The 23063-nt window shown below is 40.1% G+C and overlaps 5 protein-coding genes across 6 annotated transcripts in view; 4 read left to right on the plus strand and 1 right to left on the minus strand.

Annotated features, from left to right (window-relative positions):
- The window catches only part of LOC121903507 (spermatid perinuclear RNA-binding protein-like), a 216377-nt gene that overhangs the window by 42000 nt on the left and 151314 nt on the right, over positions 1-23063 (plus strand). The gene's annotated exons all lie outside the window — the stretch shown is intronic.
- Positions 1128-23063, minus strand: part of sh2d3cb (SH2 domain containing 3Cb) — a 39757-nt gene continuing 17821 nt past the window's right edge. For both annotated transcript variants that reach the window (XM_042420611.1, XM_042420613.1), the window contains exons 6-11: positions 6893-7347; positions 6620-6735; positions 5216-5387; positions 4147-4258; positions 2964-3170; positions 1128-2091 (exon numbers count right to left, since the gene is read on the minus strand). In XM_042420611.1, coding sequence (XP_042276545.1) covers positions 1922-2091; positions 2964-3170; positions 4147-4258; positions 5216-5387; positions 6620-6735; positions 6893-7347 — 1232 coding nt within the window. In that variant the 3' untranslated portion in view covers positions 1128-1921. The remainder of the gene's footprint in view (positions 2092-2963; positions 3171-4146; positions 4259-5215; positions 5388-6619; positions 6736-6892; positions 7348-23063) is intronic.
- On the plus strand, positions 10293-11932 carry LOC121903508 (UDP-glucuronosyltransferase 2B20-like). The gene has a single exon (XM_042420620.1). The coding sequence runs from the start codon at positions 10293-10295 to the stop codon at positions 11871-11873; it is 1581 nt and encodes a 526-aa protein (XP_042276554.1). The 3' UTR covers positions 11874-11932.
- On the plus strand, positions 13668-15248 carry LOC121903511 (UDP-glucuronosyltransferase 2A1-like). Its single transcript, XM_042420622.1, has one exon. It carries the CDS (start codon positions 13668-13670, stop codon positions 15246-15248), a length of 1581 nt encoding a protein of 526 aa, XP_042276556.1.
- On the plus strand, positions 19893-21473 carry LOC121903509 (UDP-glucuronosyltransferase 2B31-like). Its single transcript, XM_042420621.1, has one exon. It carries the CDS (start codon positions 19893-19895, stop codon positions 21471-21473), a length of 1581 nt encoding a protein of 526 aa, XP_042276555.1.

Consider the following 23063-nt stretch of genomic DNA (forward strand, 5'->3'; position numbering starts at 1 on the left):
TTCATCCTGCAAAAGACAATGTGACTGTACCATGACAGCACTGAACCCGGCGCAGTAGCTACTGTCCATTTCACTGATATCTTTTCTTCACATTTTGGTCCTCTGTCAGACAAATGTCCACTTGTAAGACATTTACATATATATACTCATATATTCTGTAAAAGTTACTGACAGGAGAACACACTGATTTCTGACTCTGGCACTGGTGCTTTGAAACAAGACCTCAGTTAAGCACACAGAGTAGTCAATGAGAACAAACCAACCACTTTGGTTCCTCAGAAAAAAATCCAAATGAACACCAAAGCAGCGGCTGTAAACCTGTAATGCTGTATATTTTGCAGTTTCTTAGTCCCTCCACAGTGCTGTAGTACCTCCTGCTCCCCCGTACCGTCACCATCCTCGAACCTACTGACTTATCCCAGAAACTATCCTCAGCTTCAAAAGATGCTGCTGTTAGTAGTTAACCATTACATTAGGATGGACAAATCTGAAGCAAACATCCTGATGAAGTGCTTTTGAGTGGCTGAATCCAGATGTGCGCCCTCCAGACTCGTAGACTCCCAAACTTTTGTTGTACGTTCTGTGACGTGTTCATCGTCATCACATCAAGTATCTGAAGGTGATGAATCAAAACTCCTGACCATGTAACCCATTTTAAAGATTTTTTTCTGAATGCTTTTTGATGATACAGCCTGGTATTAAAGATCCCCTCCAGACATGTTCTACAACATATAAAAATGCTCTGCTTTGAATAATAATTTGTGTCTGAAATGGTTTCTCCACAAATAAGTTCAATCAAGGACATCTCCTCCTTCTCCCTCATTAAACATCCAGAATCTGTGAAAATATAAACATTGTTGATCTCTAAAGTTTTCCTGCTGGACACCAGATGTCTCCTCCTTCACTGTAAAGTTCATTCTCAGTGTTTGTGCAACTGGAGGCTTCAAGTTTCCACATCACACTTGTATAAGTTACATACTGGACCACGATTGGCTACAAACTTGTTGTGATGTCACAAATCCTGCTCGTAGGTTGACGTGTTAAACTGAGATTTAAGGTGAACTCAGAGAAACTTTCCTCCTTCAGAAGATGAATGTGAAAACAAACTCTGCACATACATCATTCTGCACAGAGAAGAAGAACAAACATCCAACTGAAGGAACAAGAAGACAAACATGTTTTTGAGTGGAGGAGGACTTTAACAGTTTATGCAATATAAACCTCATTATTGTGGTTTAAAAACTGTTTGCAAACAGTAGACTTCCTGTTCTGCTTATACTTTTTTTCATTCATTTCATTTTCATTAACATCATTTTTTTGCTTGTTTTCTGTATTTAAAGTTTCCTCGGGTTACATGAAAGGCGCTTAAAATCAAATGTAATATTATTATTATTATTATGACTCCAACATTTATGTCCTTGCTGTGAATTATGGGTAATCTAAGTGAGGTCTGCAGTCCAAGCGGACTCTCTGGAAGTCCACTTGAGGCCTGCTTCACAGGAATGCACCCGTTAAGTCTGCTAATCCGGAGAAGTTTGGACATTTGGATTCAGCCTCAGCTCAAACTCTAACCCTAGAGGCAAAGGTGACCTCTGACCTCTGACCTCTGTGAAGAAAACACAGGCCAAAAAGGTCATTTCACCTTTTAAGTACCGCAGTTTTACATGTTTGGGGAGGTTCTGGCCTACTGCAACATCGTACTCTTAAGACTCTGGTTTAGATTTGCTGCTTGTTACTGGAGCATCGTCATGATCTCCCTTATAATGACTTTCCAGTTTGCCATTGAGCAAAACCTTTAACCCCTTAACTGCCAGGAAGAGCTGCTCGGTGTCCAACAGAAGAATATCTGATACTCAGTGAGCACGTGGGGGGGAGCTCAGCCAACCTGGACTCAGGTTAAACGATGGGAACAGGTCTGAGGTCAGCGCGGTCTGACAGGCGGCTCCAGCTTGTTGGACAAGGCCGTCAACACCTGGTCAAACTTGGCGTATCTCAGGGACTGGATCTCCACGGCTCCCTTGCTCCCCCACAGCAGCCTCATCTGGAAGTCGGTGTGGAACAGCTCTAAGACCTCGGCCTGCTCCTGGAAACCTGAAACACCAGCAACACATCGTCCGGTTAATCAGTGTTTGTGCTTTATTCAAAAGTAGCAGCACAGAGGAGGTTTTACTCCAAAACAGAACAGACAGAATCTCACTTCCTATCATACTGTGACAAATATAGGGATCTGAGAGAGGTTTTCTTTGAAAAAGTAAATCATATATATCCTGATCTATGTAGAGAGAAAAGTCAATGTGCAGTAACAGCTGCAATATATGTTAAATCTTGTCATAATCTGAGAGAAACAAGCTCTGTAGTACATGTTTCTGTGTGATTAAATCTGTAAAAAAATGCCTTTTATTATACTGTATTTAATATTATTGTTGATATTTGCACATTAGTTGTATTTTTATTAATTATCTGTCAATGTTTATAATTTTCTGTACTGCTTTGGCGATATAGGTTTCTGATCTGTTATGCCAATAAAGCTAATTTGAATTGAATTTAAATTGAATTGAGTCATTTACTGAATTTAATTGTTTTAAACAGTTTAAGAAATATAATATAATAATTGCATCTCTTATGTAAAGGATAAGACTTTTGTTAAATATGTAATTAAAAAAAACATACATGCATAAAAACATTAAATACGCAACATACCATAAATATAAGATAAAAACGATACACTTAAATCACACAAAACAATAATCACACACACTCACAGACACACTAATTAAAACAATCACAAACATTATGAAATATTATTATATTAACTCCAGCAGTGAGGTGCAACATTTCCATGACAAAGTTGGGGACTATTTTCAGCGGCGGATGAATCCACATTTGGTGCTCTACTGATTATTTGTGCGTGTGTGTGTGTGTGTGTGTGTGTGTGTGTGTGTTCATTCTGCTCTCACTCTTACCTTGCAGTTTGCTCTCAGTGTTGGAGCGGTAGATGCCTCCCAGCTGTGCGACGGTTCTCGCCGCCCCCAGGTGGAACATGACCACATCCACCCCGGCTTCCACCGTCTCCCACGGCTCCGTACCCTCGCCCACCGCCACGCTCTTCTCCAGCAGAGACAGGAGGGGGAGGACGTGGGGGAAGGTGGTGCTGGACAGTGGGCAGCTCTCTGGAGGAAAACACAGATGGAGAGTCAACACTCGTCTGCTGCTTTTGTCTGTTTCCAAATGTTTTTCACTGAAATGTGTTCACCTGGTTTACATGATTATACACTATAGACATCTCTACCAAATGTTTTTATCTATCATCTGTCTATCCACGACAATCAATGAGCAGACAAGTGACTCAGAAACAAACCAAGATGGACAGAAACACCCAACTCTCAGTGTGGCCACACCTTCAGTGACACGACGGCTACTTCTGTTTCGACACTTTGCACATTTTTGCTCCTTTTCCTGTTTTTCAGTCATTAACATCTCCTGTTATTTCACCACCTGCCCTGTAGACATCCTCAGCATGTTCCTGCCAGTTCCAGCCACCTGGAGCTGGTTGCAGCAGCTGTTCATAAGTTCAAACTAGTTTTAACTTAGATGTTTACTTCATGCAGTATCATTAAATTAAAACCATATTAACTAGTTGTTACGTAAACATGAGTCAAATATTATACTACCTGTCAGGTGGAACTGTTGTGTAAGCAAGCAGATTGAACCAATTGATGAAGCTGATGTTATTTATCTACAGCAGCGTATTGCTGCCACTATGACAAAAAATTGCTGTTTCTCCTCATAACGAGAGAATAAAAGAAGAAAATAAAATGATCAGCTGTGATTTCCTTTCACCACTGAGTAAGATGTTCTTACTGGTTAGATTTACTAGAATCTGCATCATTAGCTTCACTGTTAGTTTAGATGCTTTCAGAATATATATGGCTGTCATGTGAGAATAAAGGTTCACAAATGTTTAGTAAGCTAGATCTTGTATTAAACTTTACTTTGATAACTTTTTTACATCATGTTGTTGCTCTCAAGACCAAAAAATGTTGTTGAGAGGAAGGTGCAGCCCACATATCAGTATTAGCATGTTTTTGTTTTGTTTTTTTCAGAGGCATGAAACACGTGAGGTGCAAACTGTAGGAGGATCTCTACCTTTCCCGTCATTCAGGCTCTTCATGAACGGCCTCAGAGTTTTCTCGTAGAGAATGGCGCCCTCTGTGTGTCGCTGGCGTAACGCCATCCAGGTCTGCTCCAGACGGGACACCTGAGAGACAGACAAAACCAATCACCAATAAAACCCGGTAGTAATGGTTTCGAGATGTGACCATTTCACATTTCCAGTTGCTTTTGGACTGAGAACTGTGAAATATCTTTAGAAGTATGACAATTTTATTTAGCTCACAGAATATTTAACGTATTTGAGCTATAATATGATTTATTTAATGGTAAAAGTAGAGATAAAAATCTGTGATGGGGCTCAATTAGTTGTTACGTTTATTTTTACCTCCATGTTCAGTATGAAATAACCAATATTTTATACTGCACACTATAAAATAAGCTTTTATTGGCTTTTTATTTTTTTAAAAGGTGCATATTCTGACACTGAAAATGATATAAGAAATTCGAAAGGTAACTTTGCCCTAAATTGTCATGTTTTCTGTTTACAGGTAATAAATGTTTAGAGTGAAGTGAGAAAGGAGAGTAAAGCTGACACACAGTATATTTAGATCAGTACATTCACAGATGATGCAGAGATGTGATGTTTATAAAAGGCGATCATTTGCATACAAACTTAAAAATCCACATAGAGTTTATTACTCTATATATCTTATATCTAATTTGCTGTGTCACACTACAAACTTAAACATGGAGAAATAAGGCACAAACGCCGTTACAGCACCAGTCAGAGATAATGCGGTCATAGTGCAATTTCAGAGTGTTTATTGTTGATATACAGTGGGTAGAGGGTTATTCCTCAGCTTTTATTGCAGATAAGTGACAGGTTTTTATTGCAGATAAGTGACTTATCAGTATCATCACCTCTGTGACTCATAACTTATTAATACAACTAAAATTACAGACTGATTCAGATCCAGCCAGTGACCTTATGAGCTCTCTCTCTCCACTGTTCACTGTCTTGTTTCCACTATCTCTATCAATGGAAAAAATCACCCTAGAAAGAAATTACTGTGTAACTGAAGTCTGGGTAATGTGTGTTTACCTGCGGCAGCTCTAAGGCTCTCATGACGGCAGCGAAGCCAAACATGTTGCCCATGTTGCTCTTGAGCTCAGCAGCGATCTGGATGATTTTATGCAGCAGACCGGCCCGCTCCTCAGTCGTCCCCGTGCAGCCCAACACATCCACAGCCAACATGATCGCCATGGTTTGAAACCTGAAGTGGCAGAGAGAGAGAGAGAGAGAGAGAGAGAGAGAGAGGGGAGACACCGACTTTATAGTTTAGCTCATATATAATCTTTTGACCAAGAACTCTAAGAAGTCTCATGTGACACAGATTCTGATTACGCTGGCTCCTCAGCAAAGTCAACTTCCAATTCAAGATCCTTGTGAACATTTTTGGAGCTCTGCATAGTCAGACACCTGCCTACATTAGAGAACTACAGCATCTCTTCAGTATATCACCAGTTAGACAAATGAGTGTGAAATCAGACATTATGTATTTTGTTGGGAGGTGAATCAAGAGTCTACAGCCAAGCTAGCAGCTCTGTGAGGCTATACTGAGGCCAAGAGGCAACTCTGGGCTTCAAACTGGCTCCAATGCAAAACAGCATCACACCTTTCTATGTCCATCTTTATATACAGGTTATGATTCAGGCACAGCTGTGATTTAAGCTAAATGCTAACATCAGCATGCTATAGCTGAGGCTGATGACTGTGCACCAAATTTCATGACTTTTCATCCAACAACTGGAGCTAACCCTAACCACAATCTCATGTTTGCGCTAGAGGTAAAAGCAAAATCTTTACGATACATTCTAATCACCTGGAAACCATTAATATCTGTACAAAATTTTGCACCAATCTAACATAGATGTAGAGATATTTCACTGAATAAGTGAAAACATTGACCTAGTGGTGGCACTAGATGAAGAGTTGGGGATCACCAAAGGATTCGTTACAGGGGACTATGGATGTCTGTATGGCAAGTTATCCAATAGTTGTTGAGATATTTCAGTCTGGACCAAAGTAGTGGGCTGCCATCCCCAGTCACACCACTAGCTTGACTAAAAAAACAATGAACAACTTTCTAATGCATCTCTGAGAAAAAAATAACTCCCTAATGCAGTTATCCTTGTATGTTAGAGATGTTTCAAACTATATTTAATCCAATTCCATGAAAAAGCGATTAACAAAACATTCAAGTGGCAGGCTTCCCGCTTTTAGCTGTTGCTGACTGGCGCTTTTGGAGGTTAAAATGACAAACTTTGCAGATTATATCAGTATAATGTGGTATATGTAGCTACTCAACATTTATTCTAAAACTGTACTCAGATCATTGTTTGTCAAGTAAAAGAAACACCACTAAATGGTCATGAGGGGACCAATCTTCTGGATAGTCGAAGTCCCCACACAATTAGGTGGTGGAACATCTGGATCCTGACTCACCTCTCCAGCAGGTCCAGTCTCAGCTGTTGGCCATGTGGGAGGGTAAGCAGCTCCATCCCAGAGCTGACTCCCATCGTCCTTTGCACCTCTGGAGTCACCTCCAGAATCCTGGCCACCTGACGAAACAGAGACACACGGCACTCAGTCTACTTTTGAATGTTTGAGAAGTATTATACTAATTGTAAGAGTAAGAAAATGCTTTTTTTCTCATATCTGGACACCTGGTTTTGCATTATCATTTATGTGTTCACAGTTTGTAACATGTAACAGTACCATGCAGTCAGCCTTGGTGATGTGTTTGGCCGCCGTCCTGGGGTCGACCTCAGCCAGAAGTTCCTTCACCCTCCGCAGGATGCCCACATCCAGAGGTTTATTCTCCTTGGGCATCAGCGACGACTGGTACTTGCCGGGCCTGAAAGATGACACCGTCTCCACCACTGGAGAGAAATACACGTTCCCGTCCTCCACCCTCAGCTGGTCGACGCCTGCTGAGCCTTCCTCCGCCCGCAGCCTCTCTACGTAGCTCTGAGGGCTGGGGTAGAGCTCCGTGTAGCAGCTTCCATCTGTATTAGAGGATGGAGACTCCCGGTTCAGATGCGGCTGGGTTTTGTCGTTGGACTGTTTGTAGAGGGTGCTGCTGGGGGAAGGCAGGGGTCGGGCAGCATCCGAGCGCCTGGAGAGGGACGGGGATGGAGCCAAACTGGCTGCCGGGCTTCTGGATTGTGGGGCTGGAGATGGGAGAAGACAGGGAAAAGAAGGATATTTATAAACTCCGCTGCAGTCAACTTTTTACAAAGAAGACCAGTCTGTGGGCTCAACTCATGATTAGTCTTTTTGTCTATTTTGAAGAAAGGTTGTCAAATGGCTGACAGTTAAAGGATAGGTCCACATTTTATCAAATCTGTCCGAAAACAATAGCCAGGTGCCTGAATGAATAGTTTTTGATCCTGTCACTAAGACCTTACGGTATGCAGGAACCGGTTTGTCAGTTTGCCTTGTCATATTTTGTTTTGTTTTTGTCATGATTTTGCTGTAATCTTGTTTAAAAATCAAATTTAAGTTTTGTTTCTTTCTTGTATTTATCATTACACTTTGTTATCCCAGAAGAATTTAATGTTGTTTATTCCTGCTTTTCTATTGTATTTGTATTGTTTTAATCATGTTGTATTTTTTAAAAGGTATATAAAGATGAAACACAGGCTTATAGGAGGTGCTGAAGCTGTGATTCAATGAACAGCATTCGCACACTCTGATCAGTGTAATATAAACTAAAAATGTTAAGTGTGCAGAGAGGACAAAAAGTAAAAAATGTGATTTGAAAAGGAATACAGTGACGGGAATTTCAGCTCTTTTTAATGAGCCAGATCATTTGCCTCAACTCCCAAATGGCTCTTAATTTGGTACCAGTTCTGGCTTTTATAGTTCGGCCAAATTTAGCAACTTTTTGACCAATGATTGGTATGTGTGTACATTGTGTGTACAGTCTTGTTCTTTGCAGTTACAAGAAAAAAAAAAAAAAAAATTGGCTCTCTGATGGGAGAGCTATCGTTCACTTAAAGGAGCCGATTTGTTCACGACCGACACATTACTAAATAAAACAAACAAAAGAAAACCTATCTATGCCTTTCAGGTTAATTTGTCTTTGGCACATATTAATATGCAACCACAGGCCAAACCTATCCCAGTACTACATCTAGAGTTCAAGTTCTATGGTCAACATGTGAGCCTGTCCCTGATTACCTTACATAACCAACTTCCTACTACTGCTGCTGCTGCTGCTGCTGCTGCATACCTCACACTCTGAACTTTAGTCCTGTTGACTTAGTGTCAACACCCCCTGAACTGCTTTAACTGTCAGAGCTGGGCAGCAGTCAGTCAGCCTTCTGCTGTGAGGGAGGCTGGTCCCAAAAACAGCAGGATCGTGTTGACACGTGAAGTCTGTTTCCTGGGAAGCTCTTCGTAAGTGTTTAGATTAACTTTAGATTCAAGGTTTAAGAAGCTAAAACGATGATATAGTACATAGAAATAAAGTTTTAAAAAACTAGGTCCTAATGTTTCAGTGCTGCTGTTTTAATGATGGATGATGTGAGAATTACTGTGTTGTGGGGTGAATATCCTTTTTGGAAGCATTCTAGTGAAGTGTGTCAGGTTTGGTTTGGCTGCATTTTACAGATATTCTTCAGAGAAGCTTCACTCTAAACTGTGAGTAGGTGTTATTTGTTCTTTTTTTAAAATAGCCATATTGTGCAATACCTTAAAAACAAGACACAGTCTACTATATTTAACCATGTTTTCCCAGCTTAGTAAGTTGTGCTTTTTCAAGATATTGCAATGGCAAAGGTTTTTATTGTTTGTTTATACAAGGATTCTACTGGCTTTAGATTGGTTTTATTGATGTGTCCCCACCTTGTCAGACAGTACATGATGTTTGGGAAGATCATTATGTTCATGAACATTTTAGCTGCATTAATGGTCATGCAGTTCCTTGTACTAGATTGACTCTACATTCCTTGCAACTCTTTTTACATGTGATGTGAAAGACAGATTAGAGTCAACAGTGATACTAAGGTATTTAAACTCAGACACAATCTGTAGTTTTTTTTCCAGAGACGATGATGACGGTTAAAATCTCCCATCAAAAGAATCTTTTTTCTAGAATCACATTCCTTGAGTGTACTGTACAATTGTTCATAGAACACATTATTGGCAGAAGGAGGGCGGTATATTACAAAAAGATGACACTTACTCCAATACGTTCCAAATTGTTACAAGATGACCACTGTATTCACTCACATTGGAAAGTATCTCTTATATATATCATCACTCCACCGCCTTTTCCCTCAGTCCTATCTCTCCTAAAGATGTTATAGCCTGAACTATAAAAAATGCTGTTGTGTAGAATATGTCTTTGCCTAAAGTAGACCTACAATTTAGGATATTTTATAAGATATTATAATACGATTATATTCTGATTATAATATGACTAGACTTCATCAGTAATTATGTGCACCAGTGCTATTTAGCATCATCCAGCACACTGAAGTTGTCTTCCTTATGTCAGCTAGCAAGGCTTAGACTTTTATCTTTGTATGAATGAATCAATGTAGAAAATATAAGAGCATTCACACACTGATCTGTGCAGTATTCAAAAGTAAAGAAAAAGTAAAAAAAAAAAGAAAAAGTAAAGAAAATGCAAATAAAAGAATGAGCTCATATACAGCAGGTGAAATTCAAGTAAAAGAAATAATAGTAAGTAAACAAACCTTAAATATATAAAACAGATAAAAGTGCAAAATATATGGAAGTGCATATAAAAATACTAAAAATTATTTAAATGACAATTAAAATTGTAATGTAAATAAAATGAAACCAGATCCTCAAGAAACTGAGTGGACATCTGCATGCAAATCAAAGCAGAGTAACTATACGCACATCATGTGCAAAGCTATTAGAAAACGGCATCAGTGAAAAAACAGTAACGCCTGCACACTTACTCCGAGTCACAGACTTTAATCAGGATGTTTCGAACCAACTCAGATCTTTGTTAGGTCAGAATATTTGGAAGTCTGAATCTTAAGACCGCACACATTCTCCAGAACTCAGGAACTTTAAAGCCTTGTTAAGAATGACAGATCTAACATCCTTACACATCTTGTCAGACTCTCTTTCAGAGATGTACCTACCAACCTTGGTGGCACTTTCTGTGCTGCTCTGCTCTTCACTCTTGGTAAATGGAGGGAAAGTATTAGTGTTCCCGATAGAGGGAAGCCACTGGATCAACATGAAAGTCATCGTTGAAGAGCTTCACTCCAGACGCCATGAAATCACGGTGTTGCGGCCATCGGACAGTTGGTATATCAAGGCAGAATCCCATCAATACAAGACCATCACCATAAATTCTCCAGGTGGTTGTGATGAGGAAAGCTTGGGGTCATTTACATACAAATTAATGAACATGCGGCGGGAAGGCGCCTCAATTTGGAGTCGTATATCTCTGGAGTATGAATTTCTGACACAGTCCTATCAGTTGAATAAGCAGATGGTGAAGATGATGGTCGATGTGTTTGAGAACAAGAAACTGATGCAGAGCCTCCACGATGGCAAATATGATGTGGTTCTGACAGACCCTGCATTAGGAGGAGGGGTACTTCTGGCTCACCGTTTGGGTCTTCCACTTGTTTTAAACGTGAGGTGGACTGTTCAGGGTGAGGCTCATCATTCAATTGCTCCTTCCCCATTGTCTTATGTCCCAATCCCAGCGACAGAGCTGACTGACAAGATGACGTTTTCCCAGCGGGTTAGGAACTTCCTTTTCTATTTCTATACACGTTTTCAAATCAAGTGCATCAAAGACCCAAACTACCAACCATTTGTCAATCGTTACTTCGGCCCTGATGTTCACTACATGGAGCTGTTCCAAGCAGCAGACATCTGGTTGATGAGGAATGATTTTACTTTTGAGTTTCCCCGCCCCACAATGCCCAACGTCATCTACATGTCAGGATTTCAGTGCAAACCCTCTAAGCCCCTCTCTAAAGAACTAGAGGATTTTGTGCAGAGCTCTGGTGAACATGGCATCATTGTTATGACATTGGGCACCTTGGTCGGAAATCTTCCTCAAGACATGACTGAGGACATTGCTGCTGCTTTCGCCCAACTTCCTCAAAAGGTTATCTGGAGGCACACAGGCAAAAGACCATCCACCCTCGGCGACAATACTTTGCTTGTGGACTGGCTGCCTCAAAATGACCTACTGGGTCACCCTAAGACCAGAGTGTTTGTGGCCCATGGAGGCACGAATGGTCTTCAGGAGGCCGTTTACCATGGCGTTCCCCTGGTCGGCCTGCCCCTCATGTTCGACCAACATGACAACTTCTTCAGGATGAAAGTAAGAGGTGTGGCCAAAGTGCTGGACATTTCAACTGTGAACAAAGACAACTTCCTGGAGGCACTAAAGGAGGTGCTCTATGAGCCGTCCTACAGGGAGAAGATGAAGGCGCTGTCCAACCTGCACAGAGATCAGCCCATGAAACCCCTGGATCGTGCCGTATTCTGGATTGAGTTTGTCATGAGACACAAAGGAGCTCCGCATCTAAGGACAGAATCTTACAAGATGTCCAGGATCCAGTACCACTCCATTGATGTAGTGGCGTTTCTGCTGGTAATTATTCTGCTAGTTGTAACTGTTTTCATCGCAGCAGTAAAGATTTTGTGGCGGATTGTGTTTTGTAGAAGCAAAGTCAAAAAGGAATGATGAATGTGCCGCAACGTAGTTTTGATACTGTCACTTTCTGGAAATTGATTTCATGTAAAGAAAACAGCATTTGTAATCTGTTCCGTTAGGGTTAGGGTGTATTTAGAGTCATGAACTGGATAAAACTGTACTGGTCTCTGAACATGCCTCAGAGTATGTGGTTGCACACAGTGTGTGATGAACTCCATCAAGGAGGTGATATTTTCTTTCCTGTTTTTCTTTTCTTTGGTCTGTTTGTTAGTTAGCAGGGTATCTCAAATCTTTGGTGAATGTTAGGACTTTACTCAAGCGATCAGTTCTTTGTTCATATCCAGGAACGTTTTGAATAGTTCTTAACAATGCAGGATTTTTATTATTCTCATGAATGACTACATTTAGTTGAATAAAATAAAATGCATTTTATTAAAATCAGTATATGTCTATCAGCTGGGCTGGGTGGTAATTCATTATTGTTTATTGACTTTACATGAAACAACATTGTAATGATATGCTCTTAAAATGTTATTATTCCACACATTTCTGTTGTCCAAATGAATTATTCTGAGCAATCTGTAATTAGAAAAATCACCTGTTTAAAATTTTTGACTTTTGTACATGAAGAGTTTGGTCTCATGTAATGCATAATAGTTCATTGCTTGGACTGTTTTGATTATTTTATATGTGACTTTATAAATATTTCAAGGATTCAAGGAATTTATTATCATGTATATTAAAATATCACATGTGCATCTTCTTATAAATGAAATACCTGTGTCCTTGTTGCTCCCTCTACAAGTTTGCCCAAAATATCTGACCATAAAACCACACAAGTGGACATTAAACACTAGCATATCTAATTATTTTCATGCCAACTACAACCAGTCCCATCAGATTTGGCAGTAATCCTGCAAAACCATTGCAAGTTTCTGAACTAAAAAACATCTGCTGAGGATATGTAAACTCTGGTTTGTGGTTAAGACGATGACAGGACTTTCCATCTTGGAAGGTCCTAAACCATGTAAAGAACTAAACACTAATTTAGTTTAAAATCTCTCCACAAGGTATAGGACCTCTTCAAGATGGCAAGTCATGTCATTATCTAAACTACCAACTAGAGTTTGTGAATTAGTCCAACTTCCCCATGACAATCAATCCTAAGCAGATGCTTTAACACATATAGAACTAGAGCCATATCTATTGCAGATGTGAAATGAAACATGGTTCTGCAACTGCATGGTAGGTTTTCACCTAGACCTATAGACTGTGTAGATAATATAATATAAAATACTTTTTCTACAGCTCTAGATTAGATAATCTACAGTTTTAGATCTTCATAAGGTTCAGGACCTTTTTTAGACGGGGGTTTGCCAATTAGTCAGGCTTCCAAATGACAGACTCAATTGATCCTCGGTTTGCAAGAGGTAGAGGGATCTCGCAATGGTCCTGACCTTTCTGAAATAGGCCTGTGGAAGAAGGTACATGATGGTATTTTCATATGCTTCTGGACCTTTGCAAGACAGGAAGTCACATCATTATCTCCATCATTAACCAGAAACAGCAAATTGGCCCAGTATTCAGATTCCAGGCTAAACTGATCCTCAGTAAATGTTTTTCAGACTAAAGACTCACACTAATTTTGCAGGACTACACTCAAATCTGAGATAACTGTTCAAAGTCAGCACAAGTTTTTTCAATTATTATGTATCTATTTTCTATATATTTATGTTCAATTCTCTAGAACTCAAGAACTATAAAGCCTTGTTAAGAATGACAGTTCTAACATCCTTACATCTCTTGTCAGACTCTCTTTCAGAGATGTACCAACCGACCCTGCTGGTGCTGGCTGTGCTGCTCTGCTCTCAACTCTTGGTAAATGGAGGGAAAGTACTGGTGTTCCCGATAGACGGAAGCCACTGGGTCAACATGAAAGTCCTCATTGAAGAGCTTCACTCCAGAGGCCATGAAGTCACAGTGTTGCTACCATCGGGCAGCTGGTACATCAAGGCAGAATCCCATCAATACAAGACCATCTATATAAATTCCTCACATGGTTTTGATGTGGAACGCTTTGGGTCATTTGTAATCAAAATGGTGAACATGCGGTGGGAAAGCCCCTCAATTTGGACTCGTATATCTCTGGAGTATGAGGTGGTGATGCAGTTCTATCAGATGAATAAGCAGATGGTGGAGACAATGGTTGATGTGTTTGAGAACAAACAATTGATGCAAAGCCTCCACGACACCAAATATGATGTGTTTCTGACCGACCCTGCATTAGGTGGAGGGGTATTTCTGGCTCACCGTTTGGGTCTTCCACTTGTTTTAAACGTGAGGTGGACTGTTCAGGGTGAGGGGCATCATTCAATTGCTCCTTCCCCATTGTCTTATGTCCCAATCCCAGCGACAGAGCTGACTGACAAGATGACATTTCCCCAGCGGGTCCAGAACTTCCTTTTCTATTTCTTCACACGTATTCAAATTTGGTACGTCATAGACCCAACCAACCAACCATTTGTCAATCATTACTTCAGCCCTGATGTTCACTACATGGAGCTGTTCCAATCAGCAGACATCTGGTTGATGAGGAATGATTTTACTTTTGAGTTTCCCCGCCCCACAATGCCCAACGTCATCTACATGTCAGGATTTCAGTGCAAACCCTCTAAGCCCCTCTCTAAAGAACTAGAGGATTTTGTGCAAAGCTCTGGTGAACATGGCATCATTGTTATGACATTGGGCACCTGGGTTGGAAATCTTCCTGAAGATGTGGCTGAGGACATTGCTGCTGCTTTTGCTCAACTTCCTCAGAAGGTTATCTGGAGGCACAAGGGCAAAAGACCATCCACCCTCGGCAACAACACCTTGCTTTTGGACTGGCTGCCTCAAAATGACCTACTGGGTCACCCTAAGACCAGAGTGTTTGTAGCCCACGGAGGCACAAATGGTGTTCAGGAGGCCATTTACCATGGCGTTCCCCTGGTCGGCCTGCCCCTCATGTTCGACCAGCATGACAACTTCTTCAGGATGAAAGTAAGAGGTGTGGCCAAAGTGCTGGACATTTTAACCCTAAACAAAGACAACTTCCTGGAGGCACTAAAGGAAGTGCTCTACGAGCCGTCCTACAGGGAGAAGATGAAGGCGCTGTCCAACCTGCACAGAGATCAGCCCATGAAACCCCTGGATCGTGCCATATTCTGGATCGAGTTTGTCATGAGACACAAAGGAGCTCCACATCTAAGGACAGAGTCTTACAAAATGTCCAGGATCCAGTACCACTCCATTGATGTGGTGGCGTTTTTGCTGGCAATTATTCTGCTAGTTGTAACTGTTTTCATTGTAGCAGTAAGGATTTTGTGGTGGATGGTGTTTTGTAGAAGCAAAGTCAAAAAGGAATGATGAACGTGCCGCAACATACTTTTGATACTGTCACTTCTTTCCTGGAAGTTAATTTCTTACAAAGAAATCAATTGTAATGTGTTCTGTTCTGTATTAAGAGTCATGTACAATGTAAAAGCAGTCTTGTACTGGTATCTGCACACCTAATAATATGTAGTAGCACACACTCACAAACCTCACATGGTGCAATGACTTCCATCAAGGTGATGTTTTCTGTGGTAATAGGAAATCTCAAAATGTTGGTGGATGATATGACTTAAGTCAAGTGATCAGTATTCAGTTTATATCCAGGAACATTTTGAAGAGTTCTTAACAACGCAGGGTTTTTCTTATAATCATAAACAACTGTATTTACTTGAATGAAATGAAATAAATACATTTTATAGAAAATAGCACATGTTCTGTAATTGTCTGTCACTTGGGCTCAGTGATAATTCAATATTGTTGTTGTTGGGGGGAGTAGCATCCACACATTATATTCCGTCACATAATGAGTATAATATACTACATTTCTCTATTTAGCGTCGTCAGATTACCCACGGTTGCTAACTTCAGGGCTAACCCCCTTCACTTTTCCAGCAGTTGGGTAAACAACATTACTTTTCCTGGTCTTGACAAGCTGCAGCATTTATTAACTGACACATTGTAGTCTGTACTGTACATTTACTGCCAGACTGACAACTTACTAACGACAACTAACGTTAAAAGTAAAGTTAGGCCTTGCTGCCTGCTTCTCGACTCATAATAAAAAAGACGAGAGAAAGAGAGAGAGAGCACCAGCGAGAGAGTGAGTGAGAGAGAGAGAGAGAGAGAGAGAGAGAGAGAGAGAGAGAGAGAGAGAGAGAGAGAGTAGCAGTGGTCGAGCGAGCTAGAGAGTGAATGAAGAGAAAGAGTGCTGGTAGTGAGACAGCCAGTGATTCAGATCAATAAAATGTTATTTTCTGATTGTTTCATAGCGGTTATGTTCCGGAGGACAAATAAACATGCCCCAATTATATGAGAACATAGATGTCTGCTGTTTAAAATTAAATGGGAGCTAAGGAATCTGAGAAGGTTTTGTAAATAGGGGTGGGACAAATATAAAAAAATAAGAATTTAATTATGTTCTATGTTCTATAGTTATTTTTTCTCATTACTTTTTAAAATGATCTGAAGGATCTGAAGGAAAGGAAAGATGGTTCATTTTCATACTTTTCTCTAATCTTTGATTTTTTGTGAAATCAGTTTATTCTTTTTTCTTTGGGCCTCAAACAGATATTTAAATGAAACCATGTGAGATGTTTAGAGGGGACATAAAGGTCTCTTCAGTGGAACTAATTACTAATAAACATCTGAAACCCCAACCTGGAGCGTCATGCATTCCATCTTTTTGAGGGAGCACAGTTTCACTATCTTAATGTTCACAAAAACTAAGTTCTTGCCTGTAATCATCTAATTTGGCTGCTATTTATCATCAAACTGCCCCTATCAGTAACCATCTGCAACTAAATGACACTCCAATTATTAACACTTTAATTATTCACTGTCCAATATTGAATAATAATATTAACAAGAACATGTTGTTGTAAAGGCTTTAGACTCTACCTATCTCTATCTCTAACTCTAATCTATCTATGCCATTGAGGTTTATGTGCCTTTGGCACATATTATTCTGCAACCTCAGGTGAAACTTATCTCAGTACTACTTCTGACATTCAAGTTCTATGGTCAACATGTGAGCCTGTCACTGGTTGAGCTCTACGTTGTGTAACCAACTTCCTGCTGCTGCTGCTGCTGCACACCTCACACTCCGAACTTTAGTCCTGTTATCTCGGTGTCAACACCCCCCGAACTGCTTTAACCCTCAGAGCTGGGTAGCAGTCAGTCAGCTTTCTGCTGTGAGGGAGGCTGGTCCCACAAACGGCAGGATCGTATTGACACTTGAAGTCTGTTTCCTGGGAAGCTCTTTGTAAGTCTTTATATTAACTTCAGATTCAAGGTTTAAGAAGCTAAAACTAGGATATAGTGCCTAGAATTAAAGCTAAAAACGATGTCCTGATGTTTCAGTGCTGCTGTTTTTGTGTTCTTATTGGATGATGTGAGAATTACTGCGATGTTTACGTGCATGAATGGTGTTCAGCTAAACCCTAAGTATTTACAGGTGGATGCTCCGGTGTCACAGAGCCAGTCAGTAAGTTCCAGATATTTCACATTGAGGAGCAAAACAACAGAACTGTGCTTTATGAATGCACTGGGCAACCTAATTTAAAACTGGGCTCATTCACATTTATACTGTTCCTTCAAAGTTTAAGTCATTAACCGTAAGAAGATGTGAAAGAATTCGTAAAAGTTTGTAGGTTTGTGGAAGAGCATTAGCAGAAAAAAGGATGCTGGAGAATTATTTTGGAAACAGTTTCTTCTTAATGCAAATGTGCAACAACTTTTCACTTGTGTTCACAGTTTTATTTTTTGTAAAGCACTTTGAGCACTTCAGTGTGAAAATAAAGTGTATTATTACTACTAACTATTATTAGTGGTAGTAGCAGTAATAGAAGAGTTGCAGGTTGTAAACCACAGAAAAAGTAAATAATGTTGGAAAGTGTGAAGCACTTTATAAAACTAAATATGACCATTTGAATGACATTTGTGGTTCTAATTCATGTTGGCACCTTATGTAAAAACTCATTACCTTTGAGCTTTTAAATACAAAAGCAGTGTTTCCCCTAGGATGACTGCTTCGGGAGGGAGGGGGGGTGCTCAAGCACATGTGTTGTGCAGCAACACATGTGCATGAACACAGAGCAGTGCAACCTGAGGAACTGAACATCTACCAAAGGCAAAAAGCTTTGCAAACCTCCTGGGATTTGGGTGCAGTAATTCCAGCACAGTATAGTTATGTAATCAAGAAAACGTTATTGAGCTGTAGGGGTTATGCAAGTCTTTGGTCAGTGTGCCTCAGTGTGCAGACAAATAGGGAAAATCCTTTTTTGGAAGCATTGTAGTGGAGTGCGTCAGGTTTGGTGTGGCTGCATTGTACAGATATTCTTCAAAGAAACTTTACTCTAAACTGTGATCAGGTGTCATTTGTTCATCTCTGAAACATTGTGTAGAATATGTCTTTGCCTAAAGTACACCTATAATTTAAGAGAGACATAGTTTTACAAGATGTCCAGGATCCAGTAACACTTCATTGATGTGGTGGCGTTTCTGCTGGCAATTATTCTGCTAGTTGTAACTGTTTTCATTGCAGCAGTAAAGATTTTATGGCGGAGGGTGTTTTCTAGAAGCAAAGTCAAAAAGGAATGATGAATGTGCCGCAACGTAGTTTTGATACTGTCACTTTCTGGAAATTGATTTCATGTAAAGAAAACAGCATTTGTAATCTGTTCTGTTAGGGTTAGGGTGTATTTAGAGTCATGAACTGGATAAAACTGTACTGGTCTCTGAACATGCCTCAGAGTATGTGGTTGCACACAGTGTGTGATGAACTCCATCAAGGAGGTGATATTTTCTGTCCTGTTTTTTCTTTTTTTTTTTGGTCTGTTTGTTTGTTAGCAGGATATCTCAAATCTTTGGTGGATGCAAGGATTTTAGTCAAGTGATCAGTTCTTTGTTCATATCCAGGAAGGTGTTGAAGAGTTCTTAACAATGCATTTATTTTTTTAAAATGTTATTATTCCACACATTTCTGTTGTCCAAAATAATTATTCTATTCATGCCAACTACAACCAGTCCCATCAGATTTGGCAGTAATCCTGCAAAACCATTGCAAGTTTCTAAACTGAAAAACATCTGCCAGGTATATGTAAACTCTGGTTTGTGGTTAAGACGATGACAGGACTTTCCATCTTGGAAGGACCTCAACCATGTAAAGATCTAAACACTAATTTAGTTTAAAATCTCTTCACAAGGTATAGGACCTCTTCAAGATGGCAAGTCATGTCATTATCTAAACTACCAACCAGAGTTTGTGAATTAGTCCAACTTCCCCATGACAATCAATCCTAAGCAGATGCTTTAACACATGAAGAACTAGAGCCATATCTATTGCAGATGTGAAATGAAACATGGTTCTGCAACTGCATGGTAGCTTGTCACCTAGACCTATAGACTGTATAGATAATATAATCTAAAATACTTTTCCTACAGCTCTAGATTAGATAATCTACAGTTTTAGATCTTCATAAGGTTCAGGACCTTTTTTAGACGGGGGTTTGCCAATTAGTCTGGCTTCCAAATGACAGACTCAATCGATCCTCAGTTTGCAAGAGGTAGAGGGATCTCGCAATGGTCCTGACCTTTCTGAAATAGGCCTATAGATGAAGGTACATGATGGTATCTTCATATAGTTCTGGACCTTTGCAAGACAGGAAGTTTCATAATTATCTCCATCACTAACCAGAAATAGCAAATTGGCCCAGTATTCAGATTCCAGGCTCAACTGATCTTCAGTGAATGTTTTTCAAACTAAAGACTCACACTAATTTTGCAGGACTACATTCAAATCTGAGATAACTGTTCAAAGTCAGCACAATTTTTTTTAATTATTATGTATCTATTTTCTATATATTTATGTTCAATTCTCTAGAACTCAAGAACTGTAAAGCCTTGCTAAGAATGACAGTTCTAACATCCTTACATCTCTTGTCAGATTCTCTTTCAGAGATGTACCAACCGACCCTGCTGGTGCTGGCTGTGCTGCTCTGCTCTTCACTCTTCGTAAATGGAGGGAAAGTACTGGTGTTCCCTTTAGACGGAAGCCACTGGATCAACATGAAAGTCCTCATTGAAGAGCTTCACACCAGAGGCCATGAAGTCACTGTGTTGCGGCCATCAGACAGCTGGTACATCAAGGCAGAATCCCATCAATACAAGACCATCAACATAAATTCCTCAAATGGTTTTGATGCGGAACACTTTGGGTCATTTGTAAACAAAATGGTGAACATGCGGCGGGAGGGCGTCTCGATTTGGACTCGTATATCTCTGGAGTATGAAGTGGTGATGCAGTTCTATCAGATGAATAAGCAGGTGGTGGAGACAATGGTTGATATGTTTGAGAACAAGCAATTGATGCAAAGCCTCCATGACGCCAAATATGATTTGGTTCTGACGGACCCTGCAATAGGAGGAGGGGTACTTCTGGCTCACCGTTTGGGTCTTCCACTTGTTTTAAACGTGAGGTGGACTGTTCAGGGTGAGGGGCATCATTCAATTGCTCCTTCCCCGTTGTCTTATGTCCCAATCCCAGCGACAGAGCTGACTGACAAGATGACATTTCCCCAGCGGGTCCAGAACTTCCTTTTCTATTTCTTCACACGTTTTCAAATTTGGTACGTCACAGACCCAAACTATCAACCATTTGTCAATCGTTACTTCGGCCCTGATGTTCACTACATGGAGCTGTTCCAAGCAGCAGACATCTGGTTGATGAGGAATGATTTTACTTTTGAGTTTCCCCGCCCCACAATGCCCAACGTCATCTACATGTCAGGATTCCAGTGCAAACCCTCTAAGCCCCTCTCTAAAGAACTAGAGGATTTTGTGCAGAGCTCTGGTGAACATGGCATCATTGTTATGACATTGGGCACCTTGGTTGGAAATCTTCCTGAAGACATGACTGAGGACATTGCTGCTGCTTTCGCCCAACTTCCTCAAAAGGTTATCTGGAGGCACAAGGGCAAAAGACCATCTACCCTCGGCAACAACACCTTGCTTTTGGACTGGCTGCCTCAAAATGACCTACTGGGTCACCCTAAGACCAGAGTGTTTGTGGCCCACGGAGGCACAAATGGTGTTCAGGAGGCTGTTTACCATGGCGTTCCCCTGGTCGGCCTGCCCCTCATGTTCGACCAACATGACAACTTCTTCAGGATGAAAGTAAGAGGTGTGGCCAAAGTGCTGGACATTTCAACTGTGAACAAGGACAACTTCCTGGAGGCACTAAAGGAGGTGCTCTATGAGCCGTCCTACAGGGAGAAGATGAAGGCGCTGTCCAACTTGCAAAGAGATCAGCCCATGAAACCCCTGGATCGTGCCGTATTCTGGATCGAGTTTGTCATGAGACACAAAGGAGCTCCGCATCTAAGGACAGAATCTTACAAGATGTCCAGGATCCAGTACCACTCCATTGATGTGGTGGCGTTTCTGCTGGCAATTATTCTGCTAGTTGTAACTGTTTTCATCGCAGCAGTAAAGATTTTGTGGCGGAAGGTGTTTTGTAGAAGCAAAGTCAAAAAGGAATGATGAACATGCCTCGACATAGTTTTGATACTGTCACTTTTTCCTGGAAGTTAATTTCTTACAAAGATATCAATTGTAATGTCTTCTGTTCTGTATTAAGAGTCATGTACAATGTAAAAGCAGTCTTGTACTGGTATCGGCACAATGACTTCCATCAAGGTGATGTTTTCTGTGGTAATAGGAAATCTCAAAATGTTGGTGGATGATATGACTTAAGTCAAGTGATCAGTATTCAGTTTATATCCAGGAACGTTTTGAAGAGTTCTTAAGAGTTCAAGGTTTTTCTTATAATCATAAACGACTGTATTTACTTGAATGAAATTAAATAAAATACATTTTATAGAAAATGGCACACGATCTGAACAATCTGTAATTAAAGACAACATAAAAAAATCAGTTTTTGTGCACACATACATATTACGTACTGCCCTATTCCTTAAAAGGAGCTACGTTACCAATAATTTCCCAGGCAATGACATAGAGGTTTGGAACAGCACTTCACAGAGGCTCCCAAACGCTATTGATTTCCGAATTAAAGGATATTTGGAGTTATTTTTGGCATTAAAAATATGTTATTTTGGCCTGGCGGGCTGCCGAGCCTGTACAATTATAGGGGAAACTCTGACGTCTGCTGTTTAAAATTAAATGGGAGCTAAGAAATCTGAGAAGGTCTTGTAAATAGGGGTGCGATAAATATAAAAAAATAAGAATTTAATTATGTTCTATGTTTGCTTTTAAATGAACTTCAGCACACTGTCTTGCTCACTGGTGGAGTATTATTTAGCTTACGATGTTTCCGTCTGTCCAACCTTCATCAGGCATGGCAACCATCACAACACTTCCATATTCTATATACACACATAGAAGCTGTCTCAATCATCCAATCAGAGGACAACAGAAATATGTCTAACACTGGTTTTCCACCAACGCACCTGTCACATATTCAGATGGGCAGACTTTTTTCAGTTCCTGTTTCAGTTTTAAAATTGTTGAAGCTGGAGTTTATCTGAGAAATGTATCTTTGAAACAAAACAGGATCAAAAGAAAAGCTCTTTCAATGACTAAAGAGTCCAGAAAGTACAGCCTGACATAGGTACACAGGGAAGTAAAAATACTGTACATGTAAGTCGAAAAAGAATACACTAGTCTCAGGAGCTGAACTTGTGGAATAAAAAATAAATAAATGTCTTTGATTACAGATGAAAGAGAAAGAAAGTGTGAAGACAGAAGATGTTTCAATCTACTATATGTGGGCTCTATTTACTGAGAATTGTGTATTACACTACTAAAACTACTACTACTAAAAAGAGTTTGTTTGTTAACCTGCTGTGTTTTTCTTTTAGGTGACATGACCTAAATTAATGCCAAACCGGTTACACCTGGAAACCCAGGTATTAGAATTTATTAATGGCCTACTTTTGTGGGTTAACAAGGTTTTTAAGAGATTGAAATGGAGGCTCCAAATACTGCAGAGTTGATTGGCTGATGAATAAAATCAAAATATCCTGACAGACTGGCCACCAAAACAAACATGGGTTAAGTCAATGAACTCAATGAGAATGAAGGTTAGATATGTATTTGAACTTGAATGAA

This window comes from Thunnus maccoyii, chromosome 9 (genome assembly GCF_910596095.1).
Source record: "Thunnus maccoyii chromosome 9, fThuMac1.1, whole genome shotgun sequence".
NCBI classification, from domain to species: domain Eukaryota; kingdom Metazoa; phylum Chordata; class Actinopteri; order Scombriformes; family Scombridae; genus Thunnus; species Thunnus maccoyii.

Bases quoted from the DNA above. Each gene is read 5' to 3' on its own strand.
- LOC121903511 (XM_042420622.1), top strand. From the start codon at position 13,668: ATGTACCAACCGACCCTGCTGGTGCTGGCTGTGCTGCTCTGCTCTCAA.
- LOC121903508 (XM_042420620.1), top strand. From the start codon at position 10,293: ATGTACCTACCAACCTTGGTGGCACTTTCTGTGCTGCTCTGCTCTTCA.
- LOC121903509 (XM_042420621.1), top strand. From the start codon at position 19,893: ATGTACCAACCGACCCTGCTGGTGCTGGCTGTGCTGCTCTGCTCTTCA.